We start from the raw sequence: 25565 nt of genomic DNA on the forward strand, positions 1-25565 counted from the left end.
CTGGGCTCAGGGCGGCTAACAGCATAGAAGTATTACAATTAAAATCATAAATATATAAGAACATAAGAAAGGCCCTGCTGGATCAGACCAAGGCCCATCAAGTCCAGCAGTCTGTTCACACAGTGGCCAACCAGGTGCCTCTAGGAAGCCACTAACAAGACGAGTGCAGCAGCACCATCCTGCCTGTTTTCCACTGCACCCAAAATAATAGGCATGCTCCTCTAGAGAGAATAGGTATGCAGCATGACTAGTATCCATTCTAACTAACAGCCATGAATACCCCTCTCCTCCATGAATATGTCCACTCCCCTCTTAAAGCCCTCCAAGCTGGCAGCCATCACCACATCCTGGGGCAGGGAATTCCACAATTTAACTATGCGTTGTGTGAAAAAATACTTCCTTTTATTTTTTTTGAATATCTCACCCTCCAGCTTTAGCAGATGACCCCATGTTCTAGTATTATGGGAGAGGGAGAAAAACTTCTCCCTGTCCACTCTTTCCAAACCATGCATAATTTTATAGACCTCTATCATGTCTCCTCTCAGCCGCCTTCTTTCCAAGCTAAACAGCCCTAAGCGTCTTAACCGCTCCCCATAGGACAGTTGCTCTAGTCCCCTAATCATTTTGGTTGCTCTTTTCTGCACCTTCTCAAGCTCTGTAATATCCTTTTTTAGGTGTGGTGACCAGAACTGTACACAGTATTCCAAGTGTGGTCTCACCATAGATTTGTACAAGGGCAGTATGATATCAGCAGTTTTATTCTCAATTCCTCGTCTAATTATGGCCAGCATAGAATTTGCCTTTTTTACAGCAGCTGCACACTGGGTTGACATCTTCATTGAGCTATCCTCTATCACCCCAAAATCCCTTTCTTGGTCTGTTGCTGCCAGCACAAATCCCATCAGTGTATATGTGAAGTTGGGATTTTTTGTCCCAATATGCATCACTTTACACTTACATTGAATCTCATTTGCCATTTTAATGCCCATTCTTCCAGTATGCAGAGATCCTTCTGGAGCTCTTCACAGTCCAATTTTGTTTTGTAATTAAAATTTTGTAATTAAAATATTAAATATTAATAACATTAATGGTGCCCTGATCATGACTCTCAGATGATGTTGTCTTTTCCAGGTTCAGAGAAACCATGCATACCCAGCATGAGGAGGCACAAGATGTTGATGGATGGGCATACAATAGGGTTAGGGGAAAAACAAGTAGAGAGAAGAGAAAAGGGGAAAGGGAAGGAGGATGGGAGGAGAAAGGAAAGAAAGGGCAAAGAAAAGGGGAAGGGAGGCCGGCTAAGAGAACCGTTGCGGTCCTCAACCGTACGTCTGGAGGAACATCTGTCTTGCTGGCCCTGTGGAACTGTTCGAGGTCCCGCAGGGCCCTGGTCTCATTTGGCAGAAGTTCCACTAGACTGGGGCCAAGGTCATGATTTTGGTGCTCCTCCTTCATGTGCTCCCTTAGGAGCCCCGTGGCACAGAGTGGTAAGCTGCAGTACTGCAGTCCAAGCTCTGCTCACGACCTGAGTTCGATCCCAACAGAAGTTGGTTTTAGGTAGCCGGCGCAAGGTTGACTCAGCCTTCCATCCTTCCGAGATCGGTAAAATGAGTACCCAGCTTGCTGGGGGTAAAGGGGAGATGACTGGGGAAGGCACTGGCAAACCTCCCCATAAACAAAGTCTGCCTAGGAAACATTGGGATGTGATGTCACCCCATGGGTCAGGAATGACCCGGTGCTTGCACAGGGGACCTTTACCTTTTTTTAACCCTCGTGCCAGTAAAGTTCACCACATATAATCCTCTCAATATGTGTTTGCCATTTAGTGTGAGTAGGGCCAATGTGCATATTTTCCTGCTTCAGTACATGTGATTGGAAACCAGATTTTTTAGAACATGTATTTGTGTGTACTGAAGTGTTGTCCTATTTACAAAAAATGGAAAATGTATTTATTGAGTGGATCATGCATAATATGTTTTCCAGGTACGTGAAGAAGAACATAAAAATCATAATGAATGAAGGTGGCAGGATTTGGCAGTGTCAAATGGGTGGGGGGAAACTACAGCACAACTCTTTTCCTTAATTATACTTATTTATTTATTAAAAAGTTATGCCACCTCTCCAGCGAAATGACTTACAAAATGAAAGCAAAACATTAAGTGATATTAATTAAAATCCACAATTTAAAAACCCAGCCACAGCATTTAAAAATTAGCCCATAAAAACATAGACCACTTAAAATAATGGTTTCCAGCCTAAAAAGACACTAAATTGGTGTTAAGAACGGTTGAGAGTTGAAGAATTTTTTTACCCCACTTTTTCTCTACGATAAGGAGTTTTAAAGCAGTTTACAATCACCTTCCCTTCCGCCCCACAATAGGCTGCTTGTGAGGAAGGTGGGGCTGAAAGAGCTCTGAGAGAACTGTGACTAGTCCAAGGTCACCTAGCAGATTTCATGGGGAGGAGCGGGGATTCTCAGACCTGGTTCTACAGATGCGAGTCCGATGCTGTTAACCACTACGCCATGCTCACTCTTATAAGATTGATTCCTTAATTAAAAGCCTGGATAAACAGAAATGTTCTAGTCTGGTGCCTAAAAGTGAGCAATATAGATGCCAGGTGATCCTCACTGGCTTTGGAAATAAAATGCATCAGCATTTTTTGTTGCCAAAGGATGCTGAATGCCTCTGCAAACTAGTCCCAACCGTATTGCAGTGGTATTGTTTATTTTGGACACATGTAGAATCATCTGTGCAATTAATTTATCCTAGGAAGGTTGTAAATCAGGCATGGCACAACATCCAATAACATTTTTGTGTGTGGGTGGGTTTTGCTCATGATGAAGAGTGATTGGTCACCATATTTGAGGCTGGGAAGGAACTTTTTTTACTGGTTTAAATTGATTAGAAAATATTAAGGTTGTTTTGCCTTGTACTGTGTGTTTTTTTGGGGGGGGGCTTATTTCTTTTTGTTTGAATAATCCGAAGGTACTTACGCTGCAGATACCCTTCTGGGAGTTTGATTTCTTCTGTCGGGGCACACTTGGGTCTGAGTTGCGTACAGTGATCCTGCCTTTGGGGTGGCTTGACTGGATGGCTTCTTAGCTCTTCCTTCTATGATTCCATCTCATGTTGTCAAAACAGGTTTTGTGCTGTCTGTCCAAGGCAGGGGTCTGCAAACTGCGGCTTCCGAGCCGCATGCAGCTCTTTGGCCCGTTGAGTGCGGCTCTCTGAACTTGGTTCGGAGCCCCTGCTCTCGCGCCCGCTCGCGCCGGCAGCCGGGCTGCGGAGCCGGCGCGCCTGAGAGAGAGAGAGAGCAAGCGAGCGCGAGAGAGCAGGCGAGCGGGCGCGCTGTCTCTCCCCCCCCCCACACCGTGGAGAATGGCCAGGTCCCCCTTTCCCTTGCCCTCAATGGTTGGGAGGCTAAAGCCTCCCCTCCTCTCTAGCCGCGCAATTGCTGGGCGGTCTACCAATAGGCTTTTATGGCGGTAGACCAGGCTTCCAGACGAGGACTCTAGATGGGGAGGGGGAAATGGCAGGGACTTACAATTTAATTTTTACCGATAAATAAGATCACTATTAAGTATGATATCAAGTTTTATTCAGTGTACCTATAGTTTAATTAAGACTTAAAACTTTAATTAAAGTTTATTAAGTTAATAAACAGTGTACCTGCCTATATAGTTTAAGAAATTTGGCTCTCAAAAGAAATCTCAATCGTTGTACTGTTGATATTTGGCTCTTTTGACTAATGAGTTTGCCGACCCCTGGTCCAAGGGCTTTCCTGCCTTTGATATGAATACCAAGTTCATTTTTTTAAAAACCAGCTCTGATGAATAGGGCATTAATATTGGCAACTTAAAAACAAGCCAGATCAGTATACTCACTTTTTGACAGCAAACATTCACCAGCTGCTTAATTATGCCTTGTTCAGATTAAAAAATATTCTACCTGCTATGAAAGTGGAGCAAGCCTTGGGCTCATGTACGTATCCCATTGCTCTCCTTGTGTAAAATGTCACAGACAAATCATAGGAGCATTGACTTCATCTCTACCCGGCCTGCCCCTATGATGAACCCTCTATCTGTACCTTTCTTTCCACTTGTAGAAGGACAGCAGGTTCACAGAGATCCCAAACACAGGTAAACCCATTATGTTGTACCAATTTGTATGTTACTTTCAACCCATGGAAAGCTGAGTGAAAGCAGGGTGTGTGCATGAACCTGACGCTTCCTCCTTAGAAAGCTCCTCCCACCCCAAACAAGGCCATAGGTTTGCTGGTATGCTGTTGAAAAGGATTCTTCTTAAGTTTGTTTGGTCAGCTAGCTGGAGTCCTTTCGTTTCGCTCCAAGCCCTTCTCACACCAGACTTCCTCACATCCTGCTAGTATTCTTAAAGGTCATACTCAGGCTCCACTCCCTTCTTTCTCTCTTCCCAGATAATTAATACTGGAAAGATTGGGGGCTGGACTACTCATTCCTCCAAGACATCGTGAAAGCCCAACTACCCCTTCCCCTTTGCAAAACAGGACCAGGAGGGTTCCGTTTTCAGTAGAGAAGGTGCCTAACCTTATTTATTTATTTATTGAATTATTTATATCCAGCTTTTCCCCCAGTGGGGACACAAAGTGGCTTGCAACATGAAGGAGACAATAAAAGAAGCAAACAAGAAAGGCGGCAGAAGGGCTTCTGAATACAGAACAGGCCTTTCTCTCCCCTGTCTTCATAGCACGTCTTCCTCCCAGCTCTAGGCTATGGCCTTTCAGGCCAAGAGCCTTTTTTCCTCACTCTCACTGCTTTTTCCCTTCTGCTCTCCCTCACACTTACAGGTGTTACTCCCCTGCCCCAGGATCCCAGACCACTGATTCCTTTGCAAAGCAAGGGGTGAAAAAATGGTTAAGAACCACCTGGTGCTTCCTCATTGGAAGCCAAGCCCTCCTGATCTCTTTTACAAAGCAGAAGCCAAGTTTTAAAGTGGAGGCAAAACAGATAGTTCTGTCCTTAGATAAGCCAGGGCCAGGCCTTTTCCCAAGGGCTGTGATATCTTCACTCCGGTTGCTCATAATTTTCTCATCCTTTCAGGGAGAAGCAGGCCTTGGAGTTAACGGTGGAAAGCCTGACTCAACAGCTTGACTCCTCCCACCTGGAGGTGGAGCGTCTGAAGATTATGAATGGAGATCTGCAGAGACAGCAGAAACTCCTGCAAGAGCAGAAGGAAGATGTTATCAAAGAAAGGGAGAGAACAAGGAAGGAGCTCGAGCGGGGGTGAGGTGTTGCATCTGTCCCCATAGCACTGTGATGCACAAGGCAGTCATGCTCTCTATATCATGCTGGTGATGGATGGCACAGTGATACTCTCTTGATGCTCAAGGAGACAGTCTGACAGGCTTCAGTGAATGTGAAATATCCACACACAGTGGCCAGCCAGACATGTTGTACAAGGCAGAAATAACTAATGCACTGTTGGTTCTTTCCTGTGTGCCTGATGGAAAATTGGCATGTTAAGGGCAGACCAGCACCTTAGTTCGTAGTAAATCCAAAATCCAGCAGCCAGGAGCCCCTGGTTTTCCCAATAAAGCATGCAAACTGAATTTGTATCCAATCAAATGCATTTGAACATTGCCCACAAAATTTGTGTAGCAGACAGTGACTAACATGTTAGAAGAAGTGAGCTGTGGCTCACGAAAGCTCACACCCTACCAGAAAATATTTTTGTTAGTCTTTAAGGTGCTACTGGACTCTTAACATATTAAATTAATTGCAAAAAAAAAAAAAACAGAGAGAGAAAGAAAGAGGGAAGAACAGCTGTCAAGTGAGAGGTAAGGTAAGGTAACGATCCCCTGTGCAAGCACCGGGTCATTCCTGACCCATGGGGTGACGTCACATCCCAACGTTTCCTAGGCAGACTTTGTTTATGGGGTGGTTTGCCAGTGTCTTCCCCGTCATTTTCCCTTTACCCCCAGCAAGTTGGGTACTCATTTTACCGACCTCAGAAGGATGGAAGGCTGAGTCAACCTTGAGCCGGCTACCTGAAACCAACTTCCATTGGGATCGAACTCAGGTCGTGAGCAGAGCTTGGACTGCAGTACTGCAGCTTACCACTCTGCACCACAGGGCTCAATTCCTTCCTCAAGTGAGAGGAAGGAATAGGATATTGAAGGGCAGTTGGCAGAGGCAGGGGAGCTGCCCTCCAGTGCAAGAGCAAAGAAGCCAGGAGATTTGTTGGAAGACCCAGGCACTTTAGCAGCAGGTATTGCTCAATTTGGCCCTTAGAACAGTGTGACACTGTTTAGGATGGCACTGTTATCCTCCCTGCCCGACTGCAGTAGCTTTCAGAATAGCAAATGGGTTCACTTTGCTTTGTTATCTACTCCAGATTTCTGAAAAGTGGTCTTAAAATTAGGTCTGGTCCCATTTTGTAAACTAAAAGTGCTATGAGCATGTAAGTTAGTTGTAATAGTAAACAAAAAAACAAAAAAATGGACCGGAGCTACATTAATTTGTTTGTTTTGTTTTATTATATTTTTACCCCACCCTTTCCCGTCATAAGCCAAGCACAGGGAAGCTAACAACATGAATAAATAAACTTTTTGAATATTAATAGTCATATAAAACTCTATGAAAATATAATCACAAAAAATTAAGACTAACAACAGTGGCCTGATCATGACTCTCTCAGCTGCTGCCTTCCATTTCAGCTCTAGAGAGAAACCATGCAAATTAATTTGTTATCAAAAGAAGCAGCGAACACTGTCTAAATCAAAAATGTGCTAAATGTAAATTGCCCTGGTTAAATAAGGCGTAAGGCGCTGCTAGACTGGATCTTCTTCCTCAGGCAAAGGTCCCTGGAACAGCTTGAAGAAAAGATGTCAACCCTGAAGAAAGAGCTGGTGACCATCAAGGAGTCTTTGAATCAGGCCGTGTTGGAGAAGGATGTGCTAGAGAGTGCTAAGGAAGGTCTGAGTGGAGCCCTTTCCAAAGTAAGGATGGTAATGGGAGCGATTCTCTTGCCAAAAGGCTCTGCACTCCTTTTGGTTGTCCTTACTATAGGTGGTTGGTTCAGAACCAATCTCACACCTGTCCCCAGCACTACAGCATCCATTTGCTTGAACTGGGAGGCAACAGGCGGTCTTATTTACTAGAGTTTTGAATGGAATGTAGGTTGCAGTGTATTTTATTAAACATTATTAGGTTTTATTAAGTTGTGGAGGAATTCAGGGTTTTATTGTTGTTTGATGTTTCAGTTATGTATTGTAATCCACCTTAAGCCATAGGGAAAGGGTAGATATAAATGTTCTAATTGATAAATAAAATGTATACAATAACTTTTTTCATGGTAAATTAATCTCTGTAGGATGTTTGAAGTTAGAAATGAATTACATCTGACACACTGTTGCTTGGTCTGACTAATAACATTACTTACCCGTGCTAGTGACCGATCATAATATCATGTTCCAATCAATTGGAAAAAAAAATGGTGAAAGCCTTAAGAAATAAGTGCAGAAATTGGAAGAGATCAAAGCTAAGGGGTTATAAAAGGCTGAAATTGGACCTGTGGCAGGTGGAGGAAGGCAAGCATCCTAGGCAGAGACATATAGTGGAGGGCAGGAGAGAGATACTGTGGTTTATTTTGCATTCCTAGATAAATGGAATCAGATGGGAGTGAGGATAGCACTCCTGGGAGCACCCATTTATTCCACAACTCTAATTGTTACATTACAATGGCTCTCTTTTAGAAATCCCGACATGAAGCCATATATACATCCCCTGATCATAACTGGGAAAGCAATTTTGCCTGTAATAGCACAAGATAAGTCACAGAGAAAGTGAAATTATTGGTGAGGAAGTAAGGACTGTGACTAGATCTCCAATACTGGCTTAGGCTAGGCTTAGACCACAGGTTTTTTTTATTATTATTATTAACTCAGTTCTAGACTTGCAGGGCCCCAGAGAAGCTGATTGCTGTGTAAATACTTTGAGCGGGGGACTCCTCAGCAGAAGACTTTAACAGCTTGCTTTCCTGCAAAACCATGCCAGACTGAATGGCAGAGTGCCCTTCTCCTCTAGAAAACATCACTGGATGCTTGCTTTCCATGTGGGTCCCCCCTGTTTGGGGGGCGGGATCAAGGAGAGAGTGTAAGATCCTGATAGTCAGCACTGAGCATCCATTTCCATTCTGGCTGTAAACTGAGAGACGTAGCCAGAAAGTCAGAGTAACAGTGTCTGAGACAGCTTGACACTCTAGAACTCACTGAATTATTTCCCAACAGCTTTCAGCCCTGATGTATAAATATCAGAAGGGGAAAAGAAGCCATGGGTGAGGTACCACCACTTGCTATAACATCATCAGGGTTTGATATTTCCAGCCAGTAAACTGTGTGCTAAGTTAATCTCTTTTCTTGGAAATAACATGCCCACCGAGGCCATGATCCAATAGGGTGTTTGGGAAGGTCCTGAATGAGTAAGTATTTTGGTAAGACATTCCTCTGAAAACTGCACAAGCAGTCATATTGGCTCTGCTGAAGTGAGTAGCAGATCTCTTTGCCACCCACACTTTGGCCAGGCTGAAAATGCCAAGAAACTATATTTTCCTCACAGAATATTGCCTGATACATAATGGATTTATCTTTTTTTAAAATGGAGTTTTTTATATTTGCATATTATGTTCACATTTGCTGACATGAATGCTCTCTTCCCTTCCTTGCTTCTAATTAAATATGGGGAGTGACCTGGGGTTGAGTTGAGTGCAATGAGAAAATAACTTTGTAAGTTTGTTTTTTAAACCTATTATTTAAATCCGAGCCTTGGGTAGTTCATAAGTGCAAGGCAATTGTAGGGCTGTTATTTATTTGTTTGTTTGTTTAAAAATTCTTACCTCATCTTTCCACTATAAAAACTCTCAAAGTGGCTAGCAAAGCCAACAAAACAATGTCAAATACCCCCCAAAAAATGAAATATACAAAAAGAAAACAAATAAATATAGTACAGAAACCAATAGTACAGAGCTTTAAAAGCTGCCAGAACCAATAAAAAATATGTGTTGTTAAAACCTCAGGCCAACAGAATGGATTTGGCTAAGTGGAGCATAAAAGGGTATAGGGTTTTTTAAAACAGTTTCAAAACCCCCATGGCCATCTGAAAAACCTATGTGCGAAGTTTTGATCCCTCTACTTCAGTGTGGACATGTTACCCTTTTTCCCTCCTCAGGTTGAAGCCACCAATTCTGAGCTTCAGCTCTCCATCCACAAGATGAAATCAGAGGATGCTGAACTAAGAGACTCACTGGCCAAGATGGGAGCTCTGAATGAAGGGTTGGCTCAGGACAAAGTCGACCTCAACCGCATAATCCTGCAGGTAGCAAGACACTGGGATAACTTGCTAGGCTAGAGCTTAATGTATGCAGCCCAAAAATATATGCACTCTTGTAGGCTGAGATGAACCAATCATCAGGCATGATGAAATAGCCGCCTCAACCACTGGATTTCAGGCACCTTGAAATGTTACAGAGTAGGAGATGCAGGCCTGACACAAGGGTACAATCCCCTTAGAGGTTTATAACAGCATATTGCAGAGAAGTTGATACAGCTGATGTTGTGTGCAACTGCCATTTTAAATTGTTCCCAGAAGGCAATATGTTGCTAGTACTAACTAACCCTGAATTATTGCTGAAATGTTCTCTCTGTGTAACGTTCTCCCTCATCACAGAATGACCAGAAATGAAAACTAAATGCTGTTCTCTTGAGTCCTAGTCTAGTGTTTTAATCTTCTCTAGAGCCATGATAGCCATGCATTGCAAGCATATGCCCTGGATTCTGGGTTTCCTGCCAGTCGCTGAGTGTCCACTGCTGAGAGCAAACAGAGCTCTCATCAGTAGTTTCGCTGGCTGCCAAATCACACATTTTCCTTGAGCCTCTTTACACCCGTGATGTGCCAGAAAGCTTTCAGCCTCACGAGCACCGTCCCTGCAAGGCTCGTAACTGCCAAGAGCTTGTAACTTGCAGTGAGGCCTGAAATGGGGGGGACTCGCAACGCTCACACACTCCACAGCTTATGCCAACAGCATTTATAACTTCCGGAAGGCTTCAAGCTTGGCCTTGCTGCCTAATGGAATCCTGTAACCTGCCTGCATAGTACATGGGAAAATTCACTCAGGCCCTGCTGACATAGCCTTCAGGACTGGGTTCTCAATGAAGCACCTGCCAGGTGATGAAATGCAAGTTTGCGGGGGGCACTCTTCTGCAACCTCTGTTTTATACAGGCAAGGAAAATAAGCCAAAGGAACCGTGAAACCCAGAATTACACGACATCTCAGTCATGGGCGAGTTTGGATTTTAGAAACTGAGATGGTGCAAGGGGGTCGATCTATAAACCACCTATCTATAAACCTCCACTGGAGATCAGTATTTGGCCAAACCGGGTACTTTATTGTGGCAGAGACAGACAGAATGAAAACCAGAATGAAAATGAGGGGGGAAATCAGAGACCTCTCTTGCATGGCTAGTGCATTTTTGCACACAAGTTTTAAACTGTCTAAATCATGTTTTTAGTGTGAATGCAAAGCCTGCATTGTCGAGAATGCACATTTGAACAACAAATGCCTCTCTTCCATTTTCCATTCTGTGCTATCAACTGTGCAGTTTAATAGAGAGAGAGAGAGAGGCATAAAGGCCATTTAAATCTCATACATGGAAGCTCTGTGCCACTGGGTGCTCATCAGTGACCCGCCAACCGTCCCCTTTGAGTGGCAGAACTCCAGGGTTTGTCTGTCTTCCATATTCCTGTATGGTCCTACCCTTCTAGACCAGATGCTGCCTTCTTGCTTTGTAGCTTGAAGAGGAGAAGAGCAGACTGCTGAGCAGGAAGCGGGAACTGGAACAAGAGCAAGGTGGTTGGCGTGACCAGCTGGCCCACCTGGAGCAGGAGCTGCTGTGCACAAGGGCAGAGAAGCAAGGTCTAGAGCACAGCTGCCAGGCCTCAGAAGAGAAGCAGGAGAGGCTGGATGAGGAGGTGGCCTTGTTGCGCAGGGAGAGAATCCAGCTGCAGGACCAAATAATGCAGGTAGGAGAAAGACATCAGAAGAAGGCACAAGGCTTCTTTTTATCATGGAATACAGTAAGGATATTGGTGAGAACAAAATAATTGGTTTGGATCCTGTGTCCTTCTGTTTTTGCACTCTGCCTCCATCTGTATGCCTCTGGAAGTTGATGTTAGACAAATAAAATCCCACATGCTGCAACCAGGAAAAACTGTGATTTGGAATGAAATATGCAAACTTGATTTTGCTTTCTTCCTAGTTGGGAAAAAATGTGAGAAGAGGGTGTGCATAACTAAACTTGGAATAATTTTTCCAAAATTTTGCTTAGGTCTTGGCAGAGCAGGTTTGGCCTCATTTACAGCGCAATCCTATGTAGAGTTACACCCTCCTAAACCCACTGAGTTCAGTGACTTAGAAGGGTGTAACTCTGTTTAAGACTGCACTCTTAAACTTGGGATAAGGTGAATAAGTACTATGGGCCATGGGGAACACTTTGACAAGGAACTTTCAAGTTATAAGGAACCATAGAAAGCACAACTCAGATTCTGTTTGGTTTCCAGATCTTTAGCGGAAACTGTTCCAAGTGTTTTGGGGGAGTTTTCTGTTACCATGAAGGCTAGAAACTTTATTTTTTTAAAAATTAGATTTCTGGAAAAGATACCTAAAACTATATTAGCGGACCAACAGTGCCATCCTAAGCAGCGTTATACCCTTCTCAGCACACTGAAGTCAATTAGCTTAGAAGGGTACATAGGATGGTGCTGCTACACTAGCCATTGTCAATGTAAATTTGCTGAACAGAATAGGACTAAAAGCTCACATCTGGGAGGGTTATGGTGTTAAAGATACTTGATGTCTTAGGAATGCAACTAGGAAATGCTGACGCCACTGCACGAAGTTCAGTATAGCCAGTATGTGCAGAGCACCGTTATATACAACAGGATTTAATCTATATAATAATATTATGTAACATCTCTCTCATACTGATTGGCTATTTGTGACTTTTGGTGCTGGAAACAAAGTTTGGACTCCTGTTTCTTTATCAAGGGTATTGACTTATCCCAAGCCTCCTCTTGGCCCCAGAAAGATATGGGTCACACAACTGAGTCATCTAGTCCAGTATGGTCTACTGCAGGGATCCCCAACCTTGTTTGGCCTGTGGGCACCTTGGAATTCTGATAAAGTGTGGTGGGCCCAGCCACAAAATGGCTGCTGGTGCTGTTAAGTTGATGTTGACTGATCTCTTAATTGTAATAAATGTTGAATGAATGAAAAAAATGGCTACTGCAGGAGGAGGAGCCAGCCAAAAAATAGCTGGCACAGCTTACCTTCAGTCATACCATGAAGATCTTTGTGTTATGGTGGCAGCTGCTACCAAAGCAACATTATAAAAATCTGTACAGCCAATCAAATCTCCAATGGCCAATAGCCCTACCTGGCCCCACCTGCTTTCTAAAAACACTTGGTGGACACCAGGAAAGGTGTCGGTGGGCACCATGGTGTCCACAGGCACCATGTTGGGGACCTCTGGTCTACTGTGATTGACAGAACCTCTTCAGCTTTTCAGGCAACCTTTTCCAGTCTGTCTACCTGAGATCATTTTAAGCTGGATACCCAGAGCCTTTACACGCAACGTGTTTGTCTTATCATTGAGCTCTCCCCATGTATTTTGCACCAGTGATACACTCCCCTTGTTTGGGCTTTGTTTGTTGATTGTATAGAGATACCCCTTTACTTTAATCAGCACTGAGTTGGAGGCATAGTTCACCCACATCTGTGCTTTCAACGTGGTGGTTTTACAGGGCTTTGCAGCCAGGCTCACAATCGGGATCTTTGGTGCCTGCCCTTGTCTCTCTCCTCACTGTTTTTCTCTGCTTTGTACCAGCTGAGCAGCCAGAAGCAAAGTCTAAGTGAGCAACTGGCACACAGCCACCGAGAGATGGAGGTGCAAGCCAACTCCTTGCTCAGCGCTCTACAGGAAAAGGAAAAGATGGCTAAAGAGAAGGCGCAACTGGCTGTGGAGCTCACTGCACTAGAGAGACACAGGAAACTGCTAACAGAAGAGGCTGATACTCTCAGGTACTCTTCACCTCCTAGGAAGAAGGTGCTTGGAGTCCCAAGTGGTCCCCTGCAGATTGGACTGGGAATTAAATTGAGGGTATTGTCTTTTGAATGTGAGGATGGGAGAAGATGTAATCTTTACTGGACATGCCTTTCCTCTTACCTGCTTTAATGCAAGAGCCTATAGATAAGTGACAAAACTAGAAAGATTAGGAGGGTTCAGAAAAAGAAAGAAAGGCAAGGTTCTTGTAAGGGTTGTTTGATCCTTGTGCAGCCACTCCGTTTTTTTTTAAACTGAAAGGCCCCACCATTTTAATTTTTACTTGTTGGTTTCTAACCTGTAACACAGCACAGAAGCTCCCTTGGCCTTTAGTTCCTTGTGCTGTTGCCGTTTTTAATAGCTGCTTGGGACATATTACATGAGAGTAATTCCGTCTTCCAGAGTTTCAGTAGGTCTTTCATTGAACTCCAGTTCTAAAGGGATCTATCATTTGGGGCATGTACAGTGAGAGCGAAACAAAAATGGAGCCACATGGTATACCATGTCCTCTAGCAGGCCCCTCTGAATAAGCACTGTGTAGGATGTGGTGAAAGTGCTATGCAGTTCACAGGCAGCTCAGTCTAGAGGCTGCATTCAGACATCACATACCAGAGTTTGTTCATGATTAACATGTATCTGGTTAACTGTCAGGTTGGTGCACTTCCTCTCTTTTCCCCTTTAGGGTGACAACAAGACTGAAGATAGAACTTTTCAGCAAACTCCAGTTTGTTGTAATGTCTAAATCTGATTTGAGATTTCTTTCTTCCCCAGTCACCAGGATTCTTAACTGCAGTTTAATCCTGGTTAAGAATCCCAGTTATTGGGAAATGAACAAAACTCCAGCTTGTTAAAGAGCCAGCGTTTAGATACCACAACAAACTGACTTTAGTTGAAGACTTCAGTCTTCTTTCTCCAGTGCAGCACTTGAGAAGTGAGAGAGGAAAGAGTGCGGGAGCTCAGCAAATAGCCAGGTTTGTGCATGTCATGAAGGTGCTAATTTGTTCATGACATGTGAATTGAGCCAATGTCTTGGTTTTTGTGTCTTCATTTCAACCAAAGATTGTTTTTCTTTCTCCTCTTTTGGCCTGTCCCCTTGGCAAGTTCCTCTACTTGTATTTTGCTACTTTTGAACTAGATCAGAAGCATGGAAAAATTAGCCAAGAGGGTACCTTCAGAGATGTACCTTTCCTGACAAGCTCATTGCACAATTCCTGTTCTACAAAGTCCCCGGGCCTGTGTTAGACTTGCAGTCACTACCAATCCATACTGGGGCTGGGGAGGAACAGGCAGGGACTTAGTGTGTAATGGGCTCACCAGGGAAATTAGTCCCTATTCAAAACCACATCTAAAACCAAGGAAATTAAAATTTAATTAACTAACCTGGATTATTTGCTGATGTGCTTTAGAGTGGAGAAGGAATCCCTGGAAACCAGCCTTTTTGAGACACAAGAGCTGGTAGCTCAGTTGGAAGCCCGCAAAGAACAGCTAGAAGGAGAGAAACAAGGGGTTGAGCGTACCAAGCAGACTCTCCAAGGTATAGTACGTACAGGGCTGAGTCCAATTAAGAATTTTCATAGGCTTGACTTTTGCACTGAATTGCTATGTTGCATGGGAAGAGAGGCTTCCACCCAAATCCTGACTAAACAATTTAGAATAAGGTACATCATGAGTGCCAGGCTGTAACCAAAACCAAAGGTGCACAATAAAGTGCAAGAAATCAGCCTTTCTGCATAGCCATCAATTAACTTAGAAACACAGTACAAGTACATTTAAAACTGCTTGTTTGTTTTTCAGACTTCAGAAACTTGATATGCTTGCATCTCTCTCTCTCTCTCTCTCTCTCTCTCTCTCTCTCTCTCTCTCTCTCTCTCTCTCTGTCTCTCTCTCTCTCTCTCTGTCTCTCTCTGTCTCTCTCTGTCTCTCTGTCTCTCTCTCTGTCTCTCTGTCTCTCTGTCTCTCTGTCTCTCTGTCTCTCTGGAAGATGGATGGGATAAAAACGTGACAGACTAGAGATTTATTTATTATTTAATTATGTATATCCTGCTTTTATCGCAAAGGGACCCAAAGCATACAGCCATACAAAAACACATGCAATGTAAATAAACCAATACACAAAGGAAATAGCCACAGACATTTCCAGTCTTGAGCCAGTTCTGAGTTCCATGGCTGGCTCATTTGAAGGCATAGGCTATGAACTGCTCCCCTCCCCTCCCCCCCCCTTCAGCTGATCTTCTGCTCAGTTCTAGGCTTCAACCCTCAGGCTTAGAGCCAAAGGACATGCGCCGTTCGACTTCTGCCTCTGGGCACACTCAGGCCTTAAATGCGCATGTGCAGGGAAGATAACAAACTTAGGAGATGTTACTTAGCTGCTGCTAACTAGCCAGAACTGCCCCAGTTCCTCCCCTGCCAGAAGGTGGTATAGTATTCTGTAGCCCTCATTCCACATGGCTTTTGTACAAGCAGATCCCATCACCCCCACTATAGCCCTTTTCAGTGGTCAAAGGGGACCACTCCTTTCTTTTCCATCAACCGAACAGCTGGTTGGATCCAAACCCATGTTTTAAAATCTTCTTCTGCTTCCATTATTTAAAGATGACAGTTGTGAAACTGAAACATCAATAGTCATGTTGGAATCACTCCTTCCCTGTATTGAACTTGGTATTACTAAGACTGTTTTGCCATCACATGTATTAAAGAGTGTGCAGAGATATGTCTTGTTTTCTTTCGCAGTGGAGTTGGAGAAAGCTCGGCATGAGCTTGAGCTCCAGGAAACCATACTGAAAAGAGAGACAGAGATGTTGAGACACCAGCTAACTCAGGTGGAACAAGAGTGCCAGCTGGTCATAAAGAACCAGAAGATGAGTTTTGAAAAGGATCTTGGGTGCCTCAGAAAAGAGAAGGTACGAGCTGCAGGCCTTCAACCCTATGCAGACAATGATGCTAGAACAATACATAGTGGCAGTTAAATGATATCTAGATAAAAGGCATAATGTCCACTAACCAAATAAAAAATTCACCTATGAAGACAAACTTGCTTTATCATTTCAAAATCCCAAACAATAATTGAACTTTGAGATCTTTCAGCCTGAAACTTCTTTCACATATGTGTCATGTGCTCTGAATAACTCCTGAAGGATAGTGTTCTGAATATGAGGACAGTGAAATAATTCTGGCTCTCTGAAAGGCAGTAGCATCTAATGTGACGCATTGACAGTTTGCAATGGGGACAGTGATGAACACACAGCTACCATTGATGGTAACTTTGGTTTCCAGTGATCTGAGAAAAATTAAATCAACAGGACGCATCGCACAGATTTGACATAGATTTGTTGATCTGCCTTTGCCTACCATTCTCTAGATGTCTGGCAGATGCTAACCTGAAACCAGCCACCATCAGTTCTGGAGGGGAAATTATATAACTATGTATCTTTCTCATGTGAGAACATATTTCCTAAAAACTGGTTGATATGAAACCATTTATACCCAGGAGCCAATCCAGATACAAAATGCACAGACTTTGCTTCAGCTACAAAGAGCACCGATAGATATTCCCTTAAAATACACATTAATATGGGTTTGGTTCTATCCTACTATAATTTTGTAAATTCCATTTTACAGATTTTACAAATTGTATTATCAGCCAGAGGAGCTTCTGGCTGTGACAGCTTACATAAAATCTTGTAGTGTATTGCCCTTCCTAGCTTTCTATACTATGAAGTGCTATATAAATGTGGTTTATTATTTATTTATGTTATTACACTTTTACCCTGCTCTCCCTGGCCCAAAGGTTCCATTTCATGTCCCATTTCCATTTGGCTCTTGCCAGTGGACAGCTCGGTTCAAGTTTTCCTCTTGATGTACCTTTGAGGTTACAGTAAAGGTACCTGTTGCTTGATTACCTTCTGCATGATCTACACTCTTCATGATATCTAACAATATAGTAGTAGTTGTAGCAATAATTAATAATAGCCCTATGTGGTATGGTAGCCAGAGTGTTAGACCGGGGAGGCCTGGGTTCAGATCCATGTTTATCTATGAAGTTCACTGGGCAATCTAGGGTGGGTCACCTCTCTCAGCCTAAACTACCTCACAGGGTTGCTTGACCCCATGCATGCTACCCTCAGGAACTCAGAGGATGAGTGGAGTAAAATATAATATTTAAAGATACTTAGCATTTGTGAAGTACATATTTTGTGTGTTATAAAGATGTGGTCTGCACACAAAGATGCCCTTGTCACTTTATATATATATGTGTGTGTTTAATGCTTAGAAGTTGGGTTTACAAATACAGAATTTATAGTGCAAACTGGACAGTTTAAATGTTTGCCGCTTCTCTTCATCATGGCTTCTCCATGGTACACTGTAGCTCTTCTCAGCGAAATACAAGAGTCAGAAATTCAGTCAGGGAGATCTTGCTTATGTGTTCTACCAGCGTACTTGGTAATATCCTTTTGTTCTGTCCCCAGGAGACCCTGCGTCAAGCATTGAGTGAGGAAAAGGATGAGATTGTGCATCATCTTCAGCAGGAGAAGGAAGAACTAGTGTCTAATAATGAAGCCGAGAAGAGGCAGCTCATGGAGGAAATCCTTACTTTGCAGCAGAACCAGGAAGAAAGCCTTCTCCTGTTAGAAAATGAAAAACAGAAGGTAAGGAGAGAGGCATGAAAGGACATTAGCAGGAAGGAAGCTTCCCACTTTACTGCCATTTCCTCCCAGGATGTTTGTGGGGGGTTTTCACAGTGGGGATCTATGACTTGTGACCCACCAATCAAAGTGCAACCCACCACCCATGTATGGTAGCCCAGCTGGGACTCTTGCCTTTGCTGCCCACCTCATCCTGAACAAACTGGCCCAATTGTGTGGATCCAGCAGGTCACATCATATGGTTGCTAGGCTGCATTCAGTTGGTGGTTCACAAACTATGTAGGCCTGCTTTAATGAGGTCGCTGAAATTCATAACTACCTGCTTCAGATTACAAACTTGCCTAGTTCATGATGCTTGGATGTATCATGAATCAAACAGCATTCTCCTGAGAAGTTTTTTCCCTACAGCTCAGAATGGAAAACAAGGCTCTACACAAGTCAAGAATGTACTTTCAGTTTAAGCTTACATTTTGTCCAAGCCCTGGAAAGACAATACACAACTCTGACAGAGCTAAACAATTCGGTTTTGGGTGCGGTGGAACACAGGCAGGATGGTGCTGCTGCACTCGTCTTGTTTGTGGCTTCCTAAAGGCACCTGGTTGTCCACTGTGTGAACAGACTGCTGGACTTGATTATGTTAAGTGCATAATCAAAGCAAAGGCCCGAAGTAGTTAGCGGGGTGACCACAGCAATGCATAAATGGCCTATATTTACATACATAACAAAGGCACTGCTGGATCAGTTTATTTCAGTTTATTTCAGTACAAGATCAGTTTGACAGAGCTAAACAAATATCAGCTTTAGTGGTTTTTGAGGTGCCAGCTAGGGCTGTCAAAAAAAAAAAAATTCGGTACAGTTCGGATTCGGCCGAATTTGACCCTTGTGGGTTCGGTACGTGCCGAAGTCCGAACTCCCCCGCTTCGGATCCCCGGTAATTCGGGGGGATCCGGAGTTCGGGGGAAAATTCGGCCCCAGCGCGCCTTCAGAGGGATTCCCTGAAGGCGCACGGGGGCCCTTTAAACTGATCTGAGCCTCCCAGCTGGGAGGCGCAGATCAGTTTAAAGGGCAGCCCGCCCCCCTTCAGCGGGCTCCGCTGGAGAGGCTCGGGCTGCCCTTTAAACTGACCTGAGCCTCCCAGCTGGGAGGCTCAGATCAGTTTAAAGGGCCCCCGCGCGCCTTCCCCGCTGGGAGGCGCAGGTCAGTTTAAAGGGCAGCCCGCGCCTCTCCAGCGGAGCCCGCTGAAGGGGGGCAGGCTGCCCTTTAAACTGATCTGCGCCACCCAGCTGGGAGGCGCAGGTCAGTTTAAAGGGCAGCCCACGCCTCTCCAGCGGAGCCCGCTGAAAGGTGCGGGCTGCCCTTTAAACTGACCTGCGCCTCCCAGCTGGGAGGCTCAGATCAGTTTAAAGGGCAGCCCGAGCCTCTCCAGCAGAGCCCGCTGAAGGGGGGCGGGCTGCCCTTTAAACTGACCTGCGCCACCCAGCTGGGAGGCACAGGTCAGTTTAAAGGGCAGCCCGCGCCTCTCCAGCGGAGCCCGCTGAAAGGTGCGGGCTGCCCTTTAAACTGATCTGTGCCTCCCGGCCGGGAGGCACAGGTCAGTTTAAAGGGCAGCCCGCGCCTCTCCAGCGGAGCCCGCTGAAGGGGGGCGGGCTGCCCTTTAAACTGACCTGCGCCTCCCAGCTGGGAGGCTCAGATCAGTTTAAAGGGCAGCCCGTGCCTTTCAGCGGGCTCCCCTGAAGGGGGGCCGAATTTGCCGAATTTATTCGCGAACTTCCGAACTCACTGAATTCGGCCCCCCCGGTTGCCCGCCAGTTTTGAGTTCGGATCCGTCCGAACAGAAAATCACCGAATCAGGGGAAATTCGGTTGATTTTCAGTTCGGACCGAACCGAATTGACAGCCCTAGTGCCAGCCAGGTAACACGAATCCAGAAAACGTGGGCAAAATGCTCAGAAACACATAGGGAGAGCAAGGCGACCTCTGACAGTCGGAAAATGCAAGCATAATCAAAGCAAAGCCCTGAAATAGACGGTGGGGAGACTGCGAGGAAAAAGCGATGCATAAATGGCCCCTGTCTCTAGGACGTTTTCCTCTTATATGTGGGTTTCCCCTTTCACTATCTCCAGGCTTTGTCCCAGAAGGAAGTAGAGAAGAATCTTCTTTTGGAAAAGCTGAGTGATGCTCAGCGGGAACTCACAGTCGCCAGGGCAGAAATTGACCGGGTGACACTGGAAGCTCGGAATCGACATGAACAGGATAAGGTGAATATAATTCTTAATTATATTTTCACATTCGGGACAGGAGTGCAATGGCAGAATAGCCAAAAGAACTGGGGAGTCCAGGCCTGCTCAGTTGAAACTAGACAAAACCTTATTCTCATATTCATTGCAAGAGTAGGAAAGGAGGAAAGGTTTTTTTATCTCCTTCCATTGCACCACGCTTAGAGAACTTCCTGGTCTCAGTCCTTGAGGACTTTTAGAAAACTGGTGAAACCTTTTTTTTTTTTGTTCTGCCAGGCGTATGAAGTGGGTGTTAATTCTTGCCACTTAATTGTACTATCGGTTTTATGCTGTGTTTCTTGACTATTGCATGATGTGTTTGTTTTGCCTGGAAATGTGAATGGTTATAGCCTGCCTTGAGTGCTTCCTTTAGAAAGGAAGTTAGAACATAGATTTTAAAATAAACACTTGTTGCCGTTCTGAGAAACACTCAGAGGCTTATTAGAGCTCAGTGCTAATTTGATCCATCTTTCATTTTCTGAAAGTAAGATGAGTATTTACTGATCTTGAAACGGTAACCCAGTATTGACAGTTGTTCAGCCTTCTTCCTACTGCTAACGGCTTTCTTTTGGTAAATTTATGGGATCCATTTTTAGTTCACAATAAACACTGCTTTTTAAATGTATGCCGTCTTTAAGGTTTTTCCTCATCTGAAATCTGAAAATGTTTCATACTTGTGTGCAGAGGTGCAGAATGCTACCATTTGTCTAATGAATTCCTTTGGTGAATGTGCTTTGCTCATTCTGATGCCTAGTACTGTTATTAGAGCTGGAAAGGTTTATTTTCTCAAGCCAGATTTGCCAGTGACCCATTATGCTGAAGGGGTTGTGTATAATGTATGGGTTAGCTCACTTGATCTGTGCTTTGCACAGGTGCCTTTCCTGGGATTTTCTTGCTCTCTGCCTGTGATGGCATCCTGTGTTCAGGATGTGAGCATTGGTTGGGGACTGAGAGGTTGGTAGATGGATGGCCCTTCTATATAATAGCAGAGAGCCAGCATGGCACAAGGGTTACAATGTTGAACTATCTGGATTCACATTCCCACTCACTCATGATGCTCACTAGATGATCTGGGGTCGGACATTCTCTCTTGCTCTCTCTCTGTCTCCTTACATCACAGGGTTGTTTTGAGGAGCCAATGAAGGGAAAGCAGAATCATCTAAGTGACACTTAGCTCTTTGGAAGAAGGGTGGGATAGAAATGTGATAGATAGATCACAATGGCTGAATGATATTTTTAGTTCTTTCCAATACAATAATTCTTTTGCCTGCACCAGGAAAAGAAGGGAGAGACAATTGATGCCTCCCACTAGCAGAAATGTAGAAGAAGAAGAAGAAGAAGAAGAGTTTTTATATGCTGACTTTCACTTAAGGGAGAATCAAACCAGCTTACAATCACCTTCCCCTCCCCACAACAGACACCCTGTGAGGTAGGTGAGCCTGAGAGAGAATGACTTGCCAAAGTTCACCCAGCTGGCTTTGTGTGTAGGAGTGGGGAAACAAATCCAGTTCACCAGATTAGCCTCCGCCACTCATGTGGAGGAGTGAGGAATCAAACCAGGTTCTCCAGATCAGACTCCACCGCTCCAAACCACCGCTCTTAACCACTACACCACGCTGGCTCCCTGTAGGTTCCAAGTCTATGTATTCTTTTCGAGGTTATAGGAAAATGGTAACTTGATAGTTTAGAATTATTTCTTTTTCTTAAGGATGTTGTTCTCCTTTTTGCCCCCATTTTCATATTCATTTCACTTCATTTATAAGATTTCTACCCTGTCCATTCCCAACTGAAGTCGGGCTCGGGGCAGCTTTCAACCAGAAAGTAACAATATATACCGTAAACAGTAACACAACACTGTGATACAATAATTTATGCTTAAAACCTATTTGAAAGCCTAAAAATTTGATTGTATAGTACAGTTTTTTTCTTTTGACTTAATAAACAAACATCTCTCTTCAAAACAAACAGAAAAAAGAACTGCTGCCCCAAACGTTTCTGTGAAATAACCCAAGGAAAACAACTGGTACCGACAAATCATATTGTACCAGTCTACATATTGAAGTGTGTGACACACTCTAAAAGAAGAAGCTGATCAGTGACTGGAGTGGGGAGGGGGTCTGGAGGATGTATTGTGTGTAAGAACACACTGCTGGTCATGGGCTTGCTTGATTCAGGCTTATGTTAACTCTCTCCACTAGTTGCTTCCCAAAATGTACCATAAACATTCTCTCTCTGTGTGTGTAAATAGTCCATTATGGGATTGTTTGGTTCTGCCTTTAAATACGAAACACATTGGCAGTATCAGCTGGGGCCCTATCGTATCTCGAGAGAGATCAGTTCACAGGCACACAAGGCAGAGCCTCTTAAGACAAACCAAACAAACAGCACAACAAGGGTGAGAAATCCCCACCAGAACAAATCTGAAAAGCATTTCAGCTGGAAAGCCTGACTGGGAACCAAAGGGAAGCCAGCTTTAAATCAAATAATTCCTCCAAAGGACTGTAAACAAGAAACCCCACCCCAAATCCTTAGAACGGCAGAATGACAGAAATGAATGTGACTTGCTATCAAGGGTATTTGCTGGCAATCGCTAGCAGATGAAAGCCGTCGTAGCCTGCTAAGTCTAAAAGCCGTTAGCCCCTCTGCCTTTTTTTTTGCTCAGGAGAACAGCTCGATCGACACGGATGACTGTGATCCATCAAAACAGAGAGACCGGTACAGTGTGCCATTTTCTGTAAGGTCATACATGACAGGGAGGACTCTTCCAGGCTGGGACTGAGCAGGGCGAGGCAGCGAATCCAAGCCAGGCGCTTCTCCCCAGGGCCAGGGAAATGTTGCAATTCATCGCTGGAAGCTGCATGGCTGTGTGCCATGGATGGTCTGGTCTCTCTCTCCCCCCCCCCCTTGGAGAAGCTTGTGTGTGGCTTGAAGTGCTGTGAGCAAGTTCCTGGCATCAGAAGAAAAGGTCTTGCCCAAGAGCTTCTCATTTCCTGGAGTTCCCCCTCCCTAAATCCCCAAAGGAGCTCCCTTCAGCCTAGATGGCAAAACAGAGCCTCACAAGTTCAGCAACGAAGCATTCGTCCCCCCTGTTTCACTCTGGGAACGCAAGTCCCTAACAATGATTTTCCTAGGAGCTGAGTGATTCCCCCCCAAATTTCCAGTTTTCCATTATAATTGTTGCTAGACTTCTTCCCTGTCACCTGTACCTCATTTTTATAAAGGAGCTAACTACCACACTTTGATTGGAAGCCTTCTGAAATCCCCCATACAAGGTGGACCCAAAGGGAAACCCGTTTTAAAAAGAAATTGCTTCCCTCGTGTACAATAATGTGACTGCATCATAATCCATGGGGCTGTATCCTCACCTAATCTAAATCATAATAGCAAAGCATTTTATAGCATCTTATTTCTGCTGTGTTCATGTTTCCACAATGTGCCCAAATGCATCTTGTTGCAGATGTACAAAACAAAAATAAAAGGTTGTAATGGTTAGATACTCAGACTTGGGGATGTCTGAGCTCCAGGGAGAACTAGCTACCAAATTCACTTCTTATGCCTTTAAGAGCTGTATGATGCACAAGAATTCTCCAGATGAAATTTTTCCCAGCATGCAGATGCAATAATGGGGAAAAGTTTTGCCAGGTGAGTATTTTTGTATCACACAGTTTTTAAATATTCAGGAACCTGACCTTGTGTCCCCCTTTCTTTTCAGTGGGGACCCAAAGTGGCTTACCTCACTGCTACAACCCTGTGAGGTAGGTTTAGGCTGAGAGAGTATGACTGGTCCAGGGTCACCCAGCAAGCTTCCATGACACAAGTGGCGATACAAACCTGAGTCCCTACTAGTCTGACACTCTTAACCACTACAACACACTGGCTCTCTTAGTTGGCAGCCTCGCAGGCTCTGACCAAGGATAATCCTCTGATACACTGCCTTTTTGGGGAGCAATCATACACAAAGTAGTGGTTTGACTGGATTTTGTATTTCGAACCAGAAGGTCAGAGGCTGTACCTGCCTCCCCTATGCCCAGGACTTAATATTAGCTTTGGGAGGAGAGGGCAATTTAGGGCCAAACTACATGTTTGGGTTTTTAAACAGTTGGGTCTAGGTTTTCTGTACCAAACTCAGGTTTCCCACAGCAGCTGCAGGGAATAGCTTTTTACAAAATGAAGGAGAACCCAAATAGGCTTGGAATGCCACTGCGGTGGCGGGAAGAGCTCCTGCTTGCCCCCCCCCCCAGCCATTTTCCCATGGAGAAATAATGCTGAAGGAGTTCTTTCCCCTTTCTTGCTGCTCCACATGCACAGAATACTTCCACATGGAACATCACAAACAAGGAAATAACACACACACACACGCTGTTTCAGTATGGAAAAATGGCTTGCGGGGGAAGCTTCCTCCTCCCACAGTATGGGAAGAAAGGGTTAAGGTACCTAGCGCTACATTCCAGGTCCTGTTAGCATTTTGAGAAACTAATCAACAAAACACAGGCAAACCTTCTCATAGATCTCCCACATCACATTTAGTTTGGCCTTTAATTCTACAAATAATAACCCCTCCATATTCTACCATAAACAGTAATTTATTTAACTATAGATACCATCAACTGTATAATAGAATCAAATGGTTATTTGCAATACATACTTTGCATTATTTGAAAACATCCAACTACCTATAGTCCAAAGGAACTCTGTATAGATGATAAATGGCACAAGTTAACCTAAAACTAAACTTCTCTAAGGGAGAAATCCTAAACTGATCTTATCAAAAGTAAGTCCCTAATAATATACCCTAATGAGGTCATGGCTCAATTGGAATTGGAACTTCCAGATACCCAAAGGCCATACCAAGTAACTTTGACTCTAATGCATGTGATGCTCATGCTGTCTTGTACACATTATAGAGCTTTAGAAATGGCTTAGCTGAAGAGTCTAGTGTGGGCTATGTCCTGTGGGCAGATTTGGGCCAAACATTTTGAAAGCTGCTGCTTTGATAGCACTAGGGGGCACTCAGTATCCACTAGTGAATCCCGTACCTAGTCTGAAGAGCAGTTCTGCTATGAGAATGTATATGAAAATATGAAAGAAAACGTTAGATGTAAACCAACCCCAGCACTATTCAAGACAGCACTATGAGAATTCAGATGGCCAAGGCAGGAGAGCAATGGGTTAACTGTGGTATTAGACATTTGAAGATCACAAGCTGGTCAGTTCTCATCTGGGGGAGTATTTTATTTGCTTGGAACTCCTTATGTCAAAATAATGAATAGGATTTTGTTGAAAATTTGAGGTAGTAAAGGATATAGAATGGTAAAGTGAGGGGTAAGGTGCAGCTGAAGCTGTAGAAAAACTACCTCAAATACCCTAATGTAACAGTTACTAATATATGTGTGTGTGTGTAAAGTGCCGTCAAGTCGCAGCCGACTTATGGCGACCCCTTATGGGGTTTTCAAGGCAAGAGACTAACAGAGGTGGTTTGCCAGTGCCTTCCTCTGTATAGCAACCCTGGACTT

General features: G+C 44.2%; 1 protein-coding gene across 1 annotated transcript in view; it reads left to right on the forward strand.

The window, feature by feature from the left end:
- LOC130478265 (rootletin-like) overlaps positions 1-25565 on the forward strand; it is a 100636-nt gene that overhangs the window by 39969 nt on the left and 35102 nt on the right. Inside the window, exons 14-22 of the mRNA XM_056850415.1 lie at positions 5081-5263; positions 6834-6978; positions 9206-9352; positions 10826-11056; positions 12919-13112; positions 14541-14668; positions 15865-16034; positions 17601-17780; positions 19900-20034. Coding sequence (XP_056706393.1) covers positions 5081-5263; positions 6834-6978; positions 9206-9352; positions 10826-11056; positions 12919-13112; positions 14541-14668; positions 15865-16034; positions 17601-17780; positions 19900-20034 — 1513 coding nt within the window. The remainder of the gene's footprint in view (positions 1-5080; positions 5264-6833; positions 6979-9205; positions 9353-10825; positions 11057-12918; positions 13113-14540; positions 14669-15864; positions 16035-17600; positions 17781-19899; positions 20035-25565) is intronic.

Source organism: Euleptes europaea, chromosome 5, assembly GCF_029931775.1.
Source record: "Euleptes europaea isolate rEulEur1 chromosome 5, rEulEur1.hap1, whole genome shotgun sequence".
NCBI classification, from domain to species: Eukaryota; Metazoa; Chordata; class Lepidosauria; order Squamata; family Sphaerodactylidae; genus Euleptes; species Euleptes europaea.